The 14,981-nt window shown below is 36.4% G+C and overlaps 1 protein-coding gene across 1 annotated transcript in view; it reads right to left on the reverse strand.

Moving 5' to 3' along the window:
* STAM (signal transducing adaptor molecule) overlaps window positions 1-14,981 on the reverse strand; it is a 71,052-nt gene that overhangs the window by 30,769 nt on the left and 25,302 nt on the right. The window contains exons 3-5 of the mRNA XM_036843012.1: window positions 6,014-6,089; window positions 5,837-5,932; window positions 4,214-4,360 (exon numbers count right to left, since the gene is read on the reverse strand). Of these exons, the coding sequence (XP_036698907.1) occupies window positions 4,214-4,360; window positions 5,837-5,932; window positions 6,014-6,089 (319 nt within the window). The remainder of the gene's footprint in view (window positions 1-4,213; window positions 4,361-5,836; window positions 5,933-6,013; window positions 6,090-14,981) is intronic.

The raw sequence follows: 14,981 nt of genomic DNA on the forward strand, positions 1-14,981 counted from the left end.
ACTAGAGGAGATTTCAGCAAAAAGGAGTTGAGAGTGGGAAGGAGATGACTACTTTAAAAGCAAGCAGTTTTTAAATTTTTTAAATATCTATTCAAGAGTTTTACTGTTTCCTTCCAGATCAAAAGTCAGGATGTTATCTTTAGGAATCCAGATTGATATACAGTAATACAAATGCTCATAAAATTATACTATTTTCTAAACCAAAATACTAGCAGCTAATTTTGACAATATATTACTGCCCCTCTTAAACATATTTTGTATACAAGGTAGTGTACAATAAATACATACATTGATTCACCCTTACAGAATTACAAGCTTCTAAAGTCTTAACGGCTGCTGAGTTTTTGTGTGGCCATCCAGGCCAATCAGACTCCAGCCTCATTTTTCAACCACTCTATCAGTTACCAGAAACTGCTGGTGCGCACACACACACACACACACACGCTGTGACACACATTTGCTTCTACTCATGACGTCCTCCCCTCTGGCTCACTGTACTCCATCCACATTGTTTCCTAGTGAGATTCAAACCCACCAGTCAGTGAACAGCTAAAAATCACTTTCTCAGTGAAACGTTCCTAAACCCTCTCATTAAGCCTTCCCTCCTCTGTGCCCCTCTGGTAACACTTTTAAACAAGGTATCATGATTCGGGTAGTTAAGGACAGTTAAGGACGCAAGCTGGGGAGTCAGGCTAATGGGGAGTCAGGCTAATGTGGTTCAAACCCCAGATGCACCACCTTGTAACGCACGAACCCTGAGCGCCTAAAAGCCTCCTTGTGCCTCAAGTTCCTCATCTACGAAATGAGGACAACAATGGCCCACACACCACAGGCTGTCGTGAGGATTAAATTAGCACACGTAGCTTCCAAAATCAGATGCAATGAGGGCCATTCAGGGTTTAAATCACAGAGTATATAACGTTGTCTCCTGGGCTTTAAAATGTATGCAGAGGTGATATATGCCACACATGTGATAACTACAGCATAAAGGATGCTGAAGTAGGGAGTAAATAAACTCTCTAGAGTTGCAAGGTTTCTACATTTTATGTGAAATAATTCACTATTAACTCAAAATAGACTGTGACAAGTTACAAATGTATACTGTAATTCCCAAAGCCATCAATTAAGAAAAATGAAATTCTAAAAAATATTCAAATTACCAAATGCATAGCACTTAGATCACTGCCCAGTACATAGTAACAGGCAATAAATCTCAGCGCCTATTATAATTCTCTGCTTACATGTCTGTCTCCATAACCAGGCTGCATGTTCCTTGAGGGTATATGGGGCTAAATATTACAAGCGATCATAAATGATTGTTGAGTAAATGAAAGGCAAAATATTCAACATTATAGTAAATACCATTCTATAGTCTTCACTTAATATATTTATAATGTCAAACAAATACAAAAGGCATTTATTTTTAGCAAAGCTGATTAGAAGAGAGCTTTTATATTCACTGAATAGAACTTCAAGCACTCTAAATCTGACCCACCTCTAGTTGTAACCTTCCTTAAATAAAAATGTTTTAATCATCATACACCTCTGAAAATTGAATGTTACGCTTCATCAGAGGCAACCTTTATCATTATATATGAATTTTTTTTTTCACAATCTGTGAACTTCACAAGATAGACATATTGATCTTCTGTGGTCTGAGAAGGGCTCTCTATTGGTCAAGAAGGAAGTGCAGAAACAAGCTATATTAAGCCCTACATTCCTGAACCGCTCTCTTTTCAAAGTGCCTTTCTATCATCAGGTTCCAAGTGTAGCAACGCTACTTGTCTGATTAACCAGTCAAACACAGTAGCAGTGCCAGCATCACTTCGACCTCCAAAGTCAGTGCTAAGAGAACCACAGCAGCAAGAGTTAGGTGACTCAAGTATCACTTTTCTTAATATTTTTATATTATTTTCTTCTGTACTTGGATGAAAAAATATACTTTAATATACTTTAAATATACTTTAAAAAATTCTCTTGTTTCCAGAAACTTTTTTTAAAATATGCTAACAAAGTTCTACTCTGATTAAAACGTAGTAACGGCTTAAGCAACTAAGTGACTGTAAGATTTGGAGGGACTTCTGCAGTTGATCCCAGATGATAGATTTTTTTTTTTAATTAAACATGCAGCTCTTTACAAACATGGTTTTCAATGAAAACTTCTTCAGAAACTACTATTAAAAAAATCACCATTCTACCTCATCATAGGTTACTTTATACACATTTTACATATTTCTTGTGGTTGAAAGACAGCAACTATAACAAAATGAGCTTTCACATATTTTGTAAGATCTAGATGAAAAAAAGAAAGGTAACTCTGAACTGTACTACTGCTGATCTACATCCTGAATCCTTTGAACAGGAGCGTAGTCTCACATCTACACCAGTTAGCACGTAAACGCTCTTGCCAGTGTTCACTCCACTTCTGGTCCTTCAAAGCCTAGTCCGGACAGACACATATCTACTAACCTCAATATCAAACGGAAGGCAGGATCGTGTAGTGGAAGGAACACTGGACTGAGAGTCAGGAGGCCTGTGTCCTAGTTCCAGCTCTGCAACTACTAGCTGTGGCCCTGGGCAAGTCACTTAACCATTCTGGGTCTCAGTATCCTCATCTGTAAAATGAGGGGATTAGATTAGAGGATCACTAGAGTTGTTCCCACAACTATCTGAGATTCTAGGTTAACCAAACAAAGCTACGTATCAAACGGATCATTAACTCTTCTTCCTTCTCTTACAGGCACAAGTTCCTTTGTGGACTGAAATGCAGTTGTCACTTGCACTGAAAGCTGTCCTCAAGAGCAGTGCTGCTCAAAACAGTCATCGGGGGTCTTGTCAAAACGGAGGCAATGAATCCACTGCTTGGAGGCACGTCTCCACCCGTGAATGAGATGTGACAGTTCTCACAAGCTTCCAGGTGGTGATGACGATGGCCAACCAACCACACTGTAAGTAACAAGCTCCGGAACAGGGTCTCAGGATCCAGAACCTGCCATTCCACTAGGCAACTACACTCTTTGGTTCTCCATAGTGAGTCTACTCTTCGATAATTAAACATTGCTTCTATTGTCAAGGATATCTTATTATAAGATATCTTGGATTATTCTGCATAAAATTATTCCTTAATTATACAGATTTAGAAATTATTCTGAGGTAGTAAAAATGAGCTATCAATTATGAATGACTACTTCTCAAAGATGTAATTTATCATTGTAAAGCTATTCATAAGCCAAATTTTTTCAAGTAAGAAGAAAAATACCCTCTCCTTCCTTCATCTCCAAAATATATTTCTAGGTTTTCACATCTCAAGAGTACTTAGATAAATTAGAAGTGCCTTGGGAAGAAAGTCTAGATAAGTCTGGATGAATCACTTCATAATTCCCTTGAAACGGTCAAAACCCTGAATGTGAGCCCTCTACAACTAAGAGTTTTCTGCTCATGCTTTCACATCACTCATTATATTCTACCCCAAGCCATACAGTGGGGAAAGACAGTGCAGTAAGTTACCACACACTTTAAGCCTGCTTAGTTAGCTGGGCATCCTAAAGGATGGTTACCAGAATAGAAAAAGAATAAAAGAGATAATCTTCCATTTTTTTTCCAATATGACATAAATTAGAGATTGAGCTCATTACATAAATAATTTTTTTTAAAGGCAAGTTAAGCCTTTCAGTCGATCATATTTATTAGGAAAAAGAAAGAAGACACTTACGTGCTGGTCAGATCTTATTAAGGGGAAGTTCTCTTCCCAATGACCCCCTTTTATCTCTCTACCATTTTTAATACAGGTGCTCATAAATTTCATAATCCAAAGAACCTCTAAACACATCCTTAAATTTTAAGGAAACCTGATTTTTGAGCTGTCATTCTTTGTAGATAACATTACAGCACAAAGAGCATTTAACAAGAATGTCAGTATTACCTAATAAAGCAATTTCGTCTGTATTATTAAAATTATATTAAAATTTTTTTAATTGCAAAAAGGTTAAACGAATTCATTAATAAAGAAGGAGAAACCGTGGGGAAATGGCAGTTGGAACACATTAACATTCCACTATATTTTTCTGGCAACTTTATATGCAAGATTATTATTATTAACAAAAATTCCTCTGGAGTATTAAAAACTACCTGGGTTTGGAGGCAAAAAAGAAAAATAAACATGGCTACTTCAGAGAAATGAACTGTAGCACACGCACAAATTTATATAAAATACCTGAGAGCCAATAGCTGGAAACGTAACACCTTGTTCCTTAAGGTTCTTAATCATTGCTGATATTAGACTAAGCTGTGGATCATTCTTAAATTCATCCGTCCATTCAACCATAAGAGCCTTTAATTTTTCACACACTTTAGGATGACCCTTAAAAATAGAGAAAAAAAATTAATAAAAAAGCACTAATTTCCTGGCAAATGATTTAATACAGATGCCGTAAATATAAAACTTATAAAGTGGTGCAGATCTCTTTTTAAATCATAAATTATCCCTAGCTATAGATGACACAGAAGAAAATACAGATGGTTACTAGAAATAAACTAGTTTTATTTCCACACTATGAAAAAAAAATAGATGATACCATCACATACCTCATAACATATTAAAACACTAGATATATACTAACTTATTTTGGAGGTCAGAAAGACAGGACTTTTCAGAGTATTTTGCAACTAAGCAAGTATTGTCTATGAGGAAGACATAGAAAAGTTTGTTTTCTTTTTTGCAGACCAACGAAAAATAAGTTGGAAAGAGAGAATAAATAGTACAATTCCTTTATTCCTAATTCCTGACTTTTAATGTGCATGGCTATGATTTTACCCAGTTACTTAATTATCTGAGGCTTGGCATGAGGTCCACTATATGCCGATATTCCTGGAAACTTCATTTCTTCAAAAGAACATTTCCCTCTTAAGTATAAAACCAATATGTTCACTGTAAAATATTTGAAAAATAAAGAGTTCTTTCTCCTATATGCAACTGTTTGCTTTTTAAAGTAGTTGTTCACGTTACTAAATACTGAGTACAAATCTTCAATTAAGGAAAATATTACATTAGAATCTCTTCATAAACCGTTGTACATTTTGATGGACATTCAGGACATCAAAAGAATGGTAAGTAATTAGCACAAAATACCTAAATATAACCAAATAACTGAATAAAGCAGAACAGGAAAAAATTATCACATAACCGTGTTCTAAAGGAGTACAGAATTTTAAATTCTTATTTATGTACTATTTCCTACTAAAATCTGGAAATACTCATTTTTTCCAAAAAACATGAAGCATTTTCCCTTTTAACACTTAAAACATTTTTTTAATATATAATTATCCCCCCCAAAAAGGCCAGAAATAATTACCTTTAGAATGCATGAATTTTTACTGAGAAAGCTCACATATTACTTAGTAAATTAAAATTTTTAAATTCCTTAAATTGCTGGATTTCAATTTTTAACTCTACATTCAGTTAAGCAGATGACCTCTGTGACTAAAACAAAAAATGGTTATAAAAACTGTGCCTAAGGTAAACTGGTACCTCTTAATCAGATAGAGAAATACACATATTTTTCATCAGAAGAAAGGAATGGTGAAGAAAAGAGGTTAAATATATTCTAATTTGGCTTGACCAAAACCAAATCTCCAAGTTATATAAATGTGTAGTCTCTTCAGCAAAACCTAACATGGACTTATACATGGGATAGACATAGCCTAGAAAGAGTTAAAAAAAAAAAAAAAAAAAAGCACAGACTAGTCCTTTGTGATTTAAAATGTGAAGAACTGAACAATAAAATATATGAAGAAAGAAGACAGTGTTAATTCATTTCTTAGAAGTAATGTTCCTTACCTTGTTTAATACGTTGCTTACTTCACTAGCAAAATCTCTTGAACATACTTCTAAGTGAAAAATTTTGCCACAATTTGATACACATGCTCCTAGAAGCTAAAAGTATAAAATAGGGAGTTAAAAGGGCTCGATTTCGGTAGACAATTTTGCGGTAGATCTTGAAATGAAACCACTCACAGTCAGAGCCTGCATAGCAACATGAGGATCTTTATGGTTCACCCTCCTCATAATAGACCGAAGACAATCTTTAGGTCTAAAAAATGAGAAATGTAACAATTAGTAGTACATTCTACTTTTTTCCCCCTTAACTATAAAAGGCAATAGACTATGATACAAAAGGGAGAATATGGTAGAGAAGTTTAATTCTCACTAATGACACAATTGAAAAACTGTACACTAAAAAGTTCCTTTAAATTTTTCAAACAAAATTAACAGGATCTCTTCCTTAACGATCACAGATAAGGCATTTTGGGCTAATTCTAGATGGAAAGTTTTGAAAATAAAATGACACACCAAGACTTCCACCTCCAGTCACGATGGAATAACTGGAACCAGACTTACACTCCTGTTGTAAATAATTAGAAAACTGGAAAAATATATTTAAAATACATTTGGGACATTAGGCCACAGGTAGCGCTGAATGATGATCTTTAAGAAAGAACACGAATTAGATAAACAGACATCTGCCTCAACTTTCTACCCAGGGGCACTTTCCAGGTACCGAAATAGGCTTTCTGTCTAAAGGCAGTTTCTGAATCTCAGCGCTGAGAAGTTGATCCCAGGAAGATGGCAGTGATCTCACTGAAGTGAGGGGACAGAAATCAGAATTCTGGCAGGCTGTGGGAGCTAGAATTTGCAGGACAGAGTAGAGGAGCTATATGAAGAAAGAGTGCTAGATACCTGCATGGGGTCCACTGAGGTCTGCTGCCCACCAGGCTGGACAAAAAGTGACTGAGAGCTCTACGTTGAAGGGTTCTCAAAGCTCACACAGCTGTCAGAGCTCATACCAAAGTGGACAGTCCTTGCAGCAGAGCGTTTAGGCCTTGGTGATGGGGCTACACCACCCCAAAAGACTATCCTAAATCCATCCAATAACAACTTAAAAAACAAGCCACAGAAAAATAAAATTGATCCAGACGTAACCTCTAACAGAATCAAGTCCAATATTCTTTAACAGGCGTATGAAAAAACCTGGCATTCAACAATATAAAATTCATAATACTAAGCATTCAATCAAAAATTACCAGATGTGACACGAAGCAGGAAGAAGTGACACTTAACTAGGAGAAAACTCAGTCAAATGAAAATGTGGAAATTATATAAGCTATTTTAAGTATGCTCAAGGATGTACAAGGAATCATCAACATAGCAAAGGAAAGAAGTGGTATACAAAAAAGAACCCGATAAAACTTCCAGAGAAGAAAAATATATAAAATGAACTAATTAATTAAGTAATTAACTAATTGGATGAAATTAACCTGATAGAAATGGAAGGACGTATCTAATAAGGGATTAATATCCAGAATATATAAAGGGGTCCTACCTCTCAATAACAAAAAAATAATAATCCAATTCAAAAATGGGCAAAGGACTCAAACAGACATTTCTCCAAAGAAGATATATAAATGGCCAGAAAGCACATGAAAAACCGCTCAGCATCATTAGGGAGCGGCACATGAAATCACAGTGAGACACGATTTCACATTAAAAAGGAAGAGGCAACCAGCCGGGGATGTGGGGAAATAGGAACCCTTATGCATAGCGGTGCCCACGGCGATGCGAAACGAAACAACGTAGCCACTGTGGACAAGTCTGACAGCTTCTCACAAAGTCAGACATAAAACTGCCCCATGACCCAGGAACTCCACCACTATGTGCTGAATACGCACATAAAAGAACTGAAAGCAGGGATTCAAGCAGACATCTGTACATCCATGCTCAGAGCAGCATTATTCACAACAGCCAAATCTCCACCAACAGACGAACGGATAAACAAAATACAGTGCAATACTATTCAGCCTAAAAGAACGAAATTCTGACACATGCTACATGGGTGGACCTTGAAGACATACTTAGTGAAATAAGCCAGACACAAAAGGAGAAATATTACATGGTTCCACTTATATGTGGTACTCAAAACAGGCAAATTCATGGAGATACAAAGTAGAACAGAAGTCACCAGTGGCTAAGAGAAGGGGGAAGTGGACAGTTACTATTTAACTGCATACATACAGAGCTTCCATTTGGGATGGAAGTTTAGGAAATGGACAGCTAGCTGGACACACACATACAAAAGAAAAAACAGTATCAAATGATCAGAACAACATTGAGCCCTGGGAAAACTGGCCAGTAAGAATAATTGTCCTAAAAAATTTCTTTAAGAATTGAAAATGCAATTACTAATGATAAACAGAAAAAAGTCATTTTTAATAGGGAGATATTAGAATAAAAAATAAAATTTCTGTTTCTAAGGCTGTTTCACTGCCTGTTGGGAAGCTTTCCACCTAAAGAGCATGGAAAAAAGAGGGGGAAAAATTGTATTTATGGGATACTTATTATATGTCAAGCATTCAACTCATGATTCTGCAGCTCTATTCTACTGATTTTGTATTAAAAGTATCTAAAAGCAGCATCATTAGACTGAAGAAATAATATAACATTATTTAGATTTTGCCTTTTTTACACTTGGACTTATTTTAGGAGCCAGAATCTGTGACCTCATGCTAATTTTTGCAGTTGTGAAAAGCATGTTGACAAACACAAAATTATCATTTCAAAGCACTGGCAGAGGCCAAATTATCAAAATACTAAAATTAAAATCATTAAAAAATAATGATCCAAAGATGATTCAGCTCAGTGAATAAAACATTTTAGAAAATAATCCTCAATACTTGCTTTACCACCAAATTTTAAATGAAATTTCTGACATATTGTTCATAAACCACATTCTTTTTTTTTTTTAAAGAAAGAAATCTAAACTGTGGTGACTTTTGGAAAAGAGGATGGAGAAAGGGGCTTTGAAATGGAACTTTTTACTTTTTATTTCACTCATTTCTATACTGTTGAAATGTTTAACCACAGCCAATTTTAAAAACCAAGGCAAGGACATGTCTGGAACCAAAGCAAAGTTGGCTACTGCATCCATAAAAAGGATAATGACCAAAAAAGCCAACTAGAATGTTTATAAGTCCTGACGAACACTTTATGTATGCCAACAAAGCAATATCTTTTTAGGTATAATAAGCTAAAAAACAAAATCCCTTCAGAACTGTGTATAAAACTGGCGCTATTAAACAACAGAAGTGACCCACAAAAATCTAATATTTAACGACCTCATTCTGTTCCGTGTTTTTTTTTTCAATTCAGCTTTTCAGTATTTCCACAAAACGATAAGTAAAATACAGAAGTGAAAGTATATTTATATACATTTCATTATAAATCTTACAATTCAACAAAAAATTATAGCTAAAATATTCTTTTTAAAAAGGTTTAAGAGTTATAATTGAATTTAAAGGAGGTGTCCTATGGCTATTATCCTCTCAATGACAAATGAAAATGGACTACAAATACAGTGTCTGTGTGATTTATCATCTATACGAGCACCCCTTTGAGAGTGAAAGGGGGTGTTAACCAGGCGTAATACAAGAACAGCAGGCACAGAGTGAAACTATCCAAGGGAAATTGGATGCAGGGTCACCCCAGCCAAAACTATGTTCATCCAAACATTATCTTTTTATGCATAGATCTCGGACACGTAGTTCATACGAGAGTGAGAAAAAAAGGCAGTACTTCCATCTAGTTGTGGCTTCTACTGTCTTTTCCTCGAATCCTAGACCAGACAAGAAAACAGGCTTTTCATGAATGGACACAGCTGCCTCGGCATATGTCAGCTCTGATGAACTAAAGCATCAAAGTCAGTTTCATTATTCACAACATTACTCCAGGCCACCTCAATACACTGTACTGTGGGCTTCCACGAAAAGAAAGTTTTAGGAGGGGGCTCTTCTCCTCTAGACCCTCTCACTCCAGCTCCCCTCTCTCCACACCACTCTCCATCTTTCAGGTTCTATGTCTTCAACATGGCCAATGCTCAAGAAGAAGTCATTGAGCTAAATGGGAAAGACACGAATTTTCACTGCTGTACAATAGTTAGTATTTAGAAAAACTGAATAATCGTCATTATAAAGCTCTATTTGTTACCAACTTCTGCATCTTCTGCTGGGTTTGCTTTCTATGTGGAAAATGTACATGCACTCGCAAAATCTATTTCTGAAAAATTCCATGATGAGGGGAAAATGCACAATAAGTGGTGCTGGGAGGAGCACAGGATGTGAGGAAAGGGACTGTTGAGACATATGAATGAAGTATTTTGTAAAATTACCTAAGATAAAATCTGCACGTGCATTTAGAGAAATCTACCAACGGTTTCCACCACCAACCTTTTGTAAAGGGTAGTCCAATCCTGATCTCTCTCAAAACCCTTCCCAAAACTCCATTCTGGTATTTAAAACATTCTGTAAGACTCATCCTCTCTCTGCCTTATCTTGAGATGCGAAAACAAAAAGATAGGAGAGGTCAAGGATACACACAAGAACAAGGAAAGAACTCTCTCTCACCCTTCCCAGTTTTCCAACCCCAAAATAACTCTCTTAACTTACCGTGTGATAAATGACCATACCACAAATCACACCACTGTAAAATGTAATGGAATTGTACTGTTTCCTGAGTTTCCAAAGTTAAGGATAACAAGGCAACAATGGCAGTTAATCAATTTTCTTTGATTAGGGAGTTACTGTTGCAGAACATACTCTGTCATCTCTCAAATATGCTCAATACAGGCAACTTCTCCTCAATTACTGAAGCAAAACTGTTATGTTGAGCACCAGGTGAAGACGATGGCTTGTATATTCAGGGTCATGTTGTTTAAGATATGTATACTCTGAGCAAGAGTCATACTCAGTGCAGGGAGATATACACACTCTGTAAGAGAAATGGGAACTGGAATTTAAGACAGCACGTAGAGCTCAGTAAATGGACAGAAGAACAAGTTTTGAAGAAAAATAAAATTGAGGGGGCTGCGAAAGAATACAGTTAAATTCAGTAAGTTAAACATGCATAGGAATGTAGCTCAGATCTAGAGTTAAGAGGACCAAAGAAAACTAAAACTAATTTTGCATTCCTACAGTTCTCTTTTCAAAGAATAATGAAATTTCAAATCTCTTTGAATAGCCCTGAGTACATTTCCAAAACTGTCACCACATTATTTATAAATGTCTATCTACTTGTAGGTATGTTGCTGTACAGTTATGACAGATAAATAGCTCAGTATTCATCTCTAGTCACCAGTTAGTGAGATTACCTGAAAAGGTCTTTCCATTAATATATAAGGGGAAAGCCAAAAATATTCAATGATTTTGTTGGGTAAAGGAGTCAAGATTTGTGAGATCTCATGCTTTGTATAAGTTTTTAAAAGTCTCTTATTTAAAAATATGTCTCATCTCTACATCTTAATTGAAAAGTACTTTTGTATTATAAAGATAACAGGTTAAACTGTGATGAGATTTTATACGCTTGAGGAAATTATTACCATTGAAAAGGCAGTGAATTCAAATACTAATTATTGCATCTATTACTAAACCAATGATTTTAGATCAATCAAATTTTCAAAATGAGGATACCACCTCTTTATTATCCCCCTCACGGGGCCTGACAGAAGAACAATAGGATATTTTCTTTAAAGTATTGTAAATATAAAAGAAAAGCAATATAAAAAAAAAATAACAGAAATAACAGTGTATAGCACAGTTCACGAATGTGCTTGCACGGTTAACCTCTCATCACCTTTGAGGCAGGACTGAAGAGGTACAAAGATACTAGCAGTCTGTTTCTAAATAGGGGCAGAAAAATTCTTGCAGTGTAAGACTATCTGGCGTATCACATCTCTGGTCCCCGCCTAATCAATGTCAGCAGTAACCTCCTGTCAGTGTGACAACCAAAGCCACCCCGAGCAGCGCAATACCACCGGGCTGAGAACTGCTGCTGGACAAGAGCAGCGCTGTGATTCAGAAGAAAAAGATGTGAGGCTTGACAGACCTCATCTGTAAAAAAGGGGCTTAAACGCTTCCTGTTCAGTATGTTATTACATTACTCCCAGAATCATGCCAGGGACTTAGAGACACTCCATGTTAGTTCTAGAAAGCACAAACATATTCTTCTATCAAGTTACTTTTACAATCTTAGCTTTCAAAGCTACTTTAGAGTGATTTAAACTTTACATTTTCTTTTTACATGCTATAAAAAGTGCTTTACTACAACTTACAATTCAAGGATATATGTATGACCGTATTGTGGAGGGGGGAGGGGATATGTGTATGTATAACTTTTATAGGTCTTAGTACCCAGCAGGCATACACTAAAAGATGTGGGACCTCAAATCTTTGCTGAACAAAGTAAAAAAAAAATTTAATTAACAGAGAATATAAACCCTTCTTGAATACTAAAGGGAGTCTAATATAGAGGGTGGCTTTCAAAAGCATAAAGGCATTACATTAACTATAAAAGAAGTTTAATATTATAAAATGCAAAAGAAATCAGAACTGAAATGAATAATAACTGTATATTCAATGGCATATTCAAAGTGCATATTTGATTCATAATGTACATTACATAAAACACAGTCTACAGAGCACAAGGGGGAAAAGGGCAAAACACTGAATACAAATATCAAATTCTGATTCTGAGCTTGTTAAACAGGTATTTCTTATGAGATAACTGATGGAACATGAATATAGCCTACAAATTATGTTATTTGGCTATTTAAAGAACAAGTTCATGTGCCCGAAGGACTTCATCAGAAAAGGAGGTAAACTTCTACATACTAAATATTGAGGGTTAATGGAAGTACAGATAAGTTACTGAATACTTAAATTTAGTAATATTTTGAATTTCCTAGATCATATAACACGAGTATATTTCAGTCAAACAGAACACAATGTAATATAACATATGGGAGAGAGAGGAATCACTAAAAACTTAATAAAATTGGTATATCTTGACTCATGATTTAAAAAAAATTTTTTTAATATTTATTTATTTTTTGGCTGCATCAGGTCTCAGCTGCAGCATGAGGGATCTTTCGTTGAGGCAAGTGGGCTCTTTGCTGCAGTGCGCAGGCTTCTGAAAAGGCTATAACATACTATATGATCCTAATTGTATGACATTTTGGAAAAGGCGAAATTATAGAAATAGTAAAAAAAAAAAAAAAAAAGAAATTAGTGGTTGTCAGGGGTTCAGAGAGAGAAAGGAGAGGGATGAATGGGGGGAGCACAGGACATTTTAAGGATGGTGAAACTACTCTGTGTGATACTGTAATAATGTATACGTCATTATGGGCTTGTCAAAACCCATAAAACTGGGCTTCCCGGGTGGCGCAGTGGTTGAGAGTCTGCCTGCCAATGCAGGGGACATGGGTTCGAGCCCTGGTCTGGGAAGATCCCACATGCCGCGGAGCGGCTAGGCCCGTGAGCCACAACTACTGAGCCTGCGCATCTGGAGCCTGTGCTCCACAGCCAGAGAGGCCGCGATAGTGAGAGGCCCGCGCACCGTGATGAAGAGTGGCCCCCACTTGCCGCAGCTGGAGAAAGCCCTCGCACAGCAACGAAGACCCAACACAGCAAAAAAATAAATAAATAAATAAATAAATAAATAAAAAATTAAAAAAAAAAATAGTGCTCCTTTAAAAAAAAAAAAAACAAAAAAAAACCCATAAAACTGTATAATATAGAGTGAGTCTTAATGTAAACTATAGACTTTAGTTAATAATAATGTATTACTTGTAACATATACCACACTAATGCAAGATGTTAATAATAGGGGAAACTGCATATAAGGGGTGGGAGTGGGTTATGGAATTCTTCGTACTATCTGCTCAATTTTTTTCTAAACCTAAAATTGTATTTAAAAAAACACAAAGTCTATTAATTATAAAACAAAAAAATGAAACCATAAAGAAAATATGAGATAATTCTACTAAAACCCTGGAGAAGGAAAGTCTCGTATAACTCAAAATTCTAAAAACCATAAGACTGATAAATTCAGCTATATAAAAATCAAAAATTTCTAAATGGAAAAACAACAAAGTCAGAAGAATAATGGAAGGAATTCCCTGGCGGTCCAGTGGTTAGGACTTGGCGCTTTCACTGCCAGGGCCTGGATTCGATCCCTGGTCGGGAACTAAGATCCCACAAGCTGTGCGGCGCAGCCAAAAAAAAAACAAAAAAGAATAATGGAAAAATATATGCAATTCATAAAACAGACAAGATACGTCCCTAACACATCAGGGACTCCTAGAAATGAGGAAAGGATAGATACAGACAGTTCACAGAAAAGGAAGCACAAACAGCTCTTAAGTACAGAAAAAGATGTGCATCCCAGAAAACGCTAAGAATGTGCCTTTGACTCTGGAAGACCACCCACCTCAAGCCTCTTCACCTTTATGGAAAGGGTTCAAAGGGAGCCCCGATCACTCCTTCCCAGGACTCCAAGGTTCCTTCTGCAGAAGTCAAGACCAAGTCTTGGGCACCCAACTTTCTCTACTATCCAGTAATTGAGAACTTGAGAACATATGCCTGTTATTCTTGTTTAGACCAGTCCCTACAAGAAGCTCCAGACTATCCTCTCCATCATTAAACAGCTCTGCATATCCATTACTCCCCAGCTTCTGAAATCTTTCCACTGGATCCTCTAGAAGTCACAGCCCATGATCAACAAAAGGCCCTACCCCTGGTCCTTTTGCTCTACAGAAAACTGGCTCTCCATGGAAGATAACACTTCTCCTGCAGCCACCTCAAGTGGTAGCTTTCTGTCTTCCCACGGCTCTTGTACCTCCTAAATGAAGGGTCCTCTTTGCTCCCTTTGCTACTTCAAAAACATTCTCCCTCCCTCTTTCCTAAATAAAACAGCCCAGTTCTGATCTTCTCATTTAAAAAAACCTCACTGCCCCCTCATCTTTCAATGATTGTAACTCCTGGCTCACTGCCACTCTCTCTAACGTTACGTCTGTCTTAATGGAAGTGATGCTTCCAACACCCTTGGCTTTTTGACTCCACCTTATTATTATTAACCGTCAAGGTCACATCCTAGACCA

Source organism: Balaenoptera musculus, chromosome 2 (genome assembly GCF_009873245.2).
Source record: "Balaenoptera musculus isolate JJ_BM4_2016_0621 chromosome 2, mBalMus1.pri.v3, whole genome shotgun sequence".
Classification (NCBI taxonomy): Eukaryota; Metazoa; Chordata; class Mammalia; order Artiodactyla; family Balaenopteridae; genus Balaenoptera; species Balaenoptera musculus.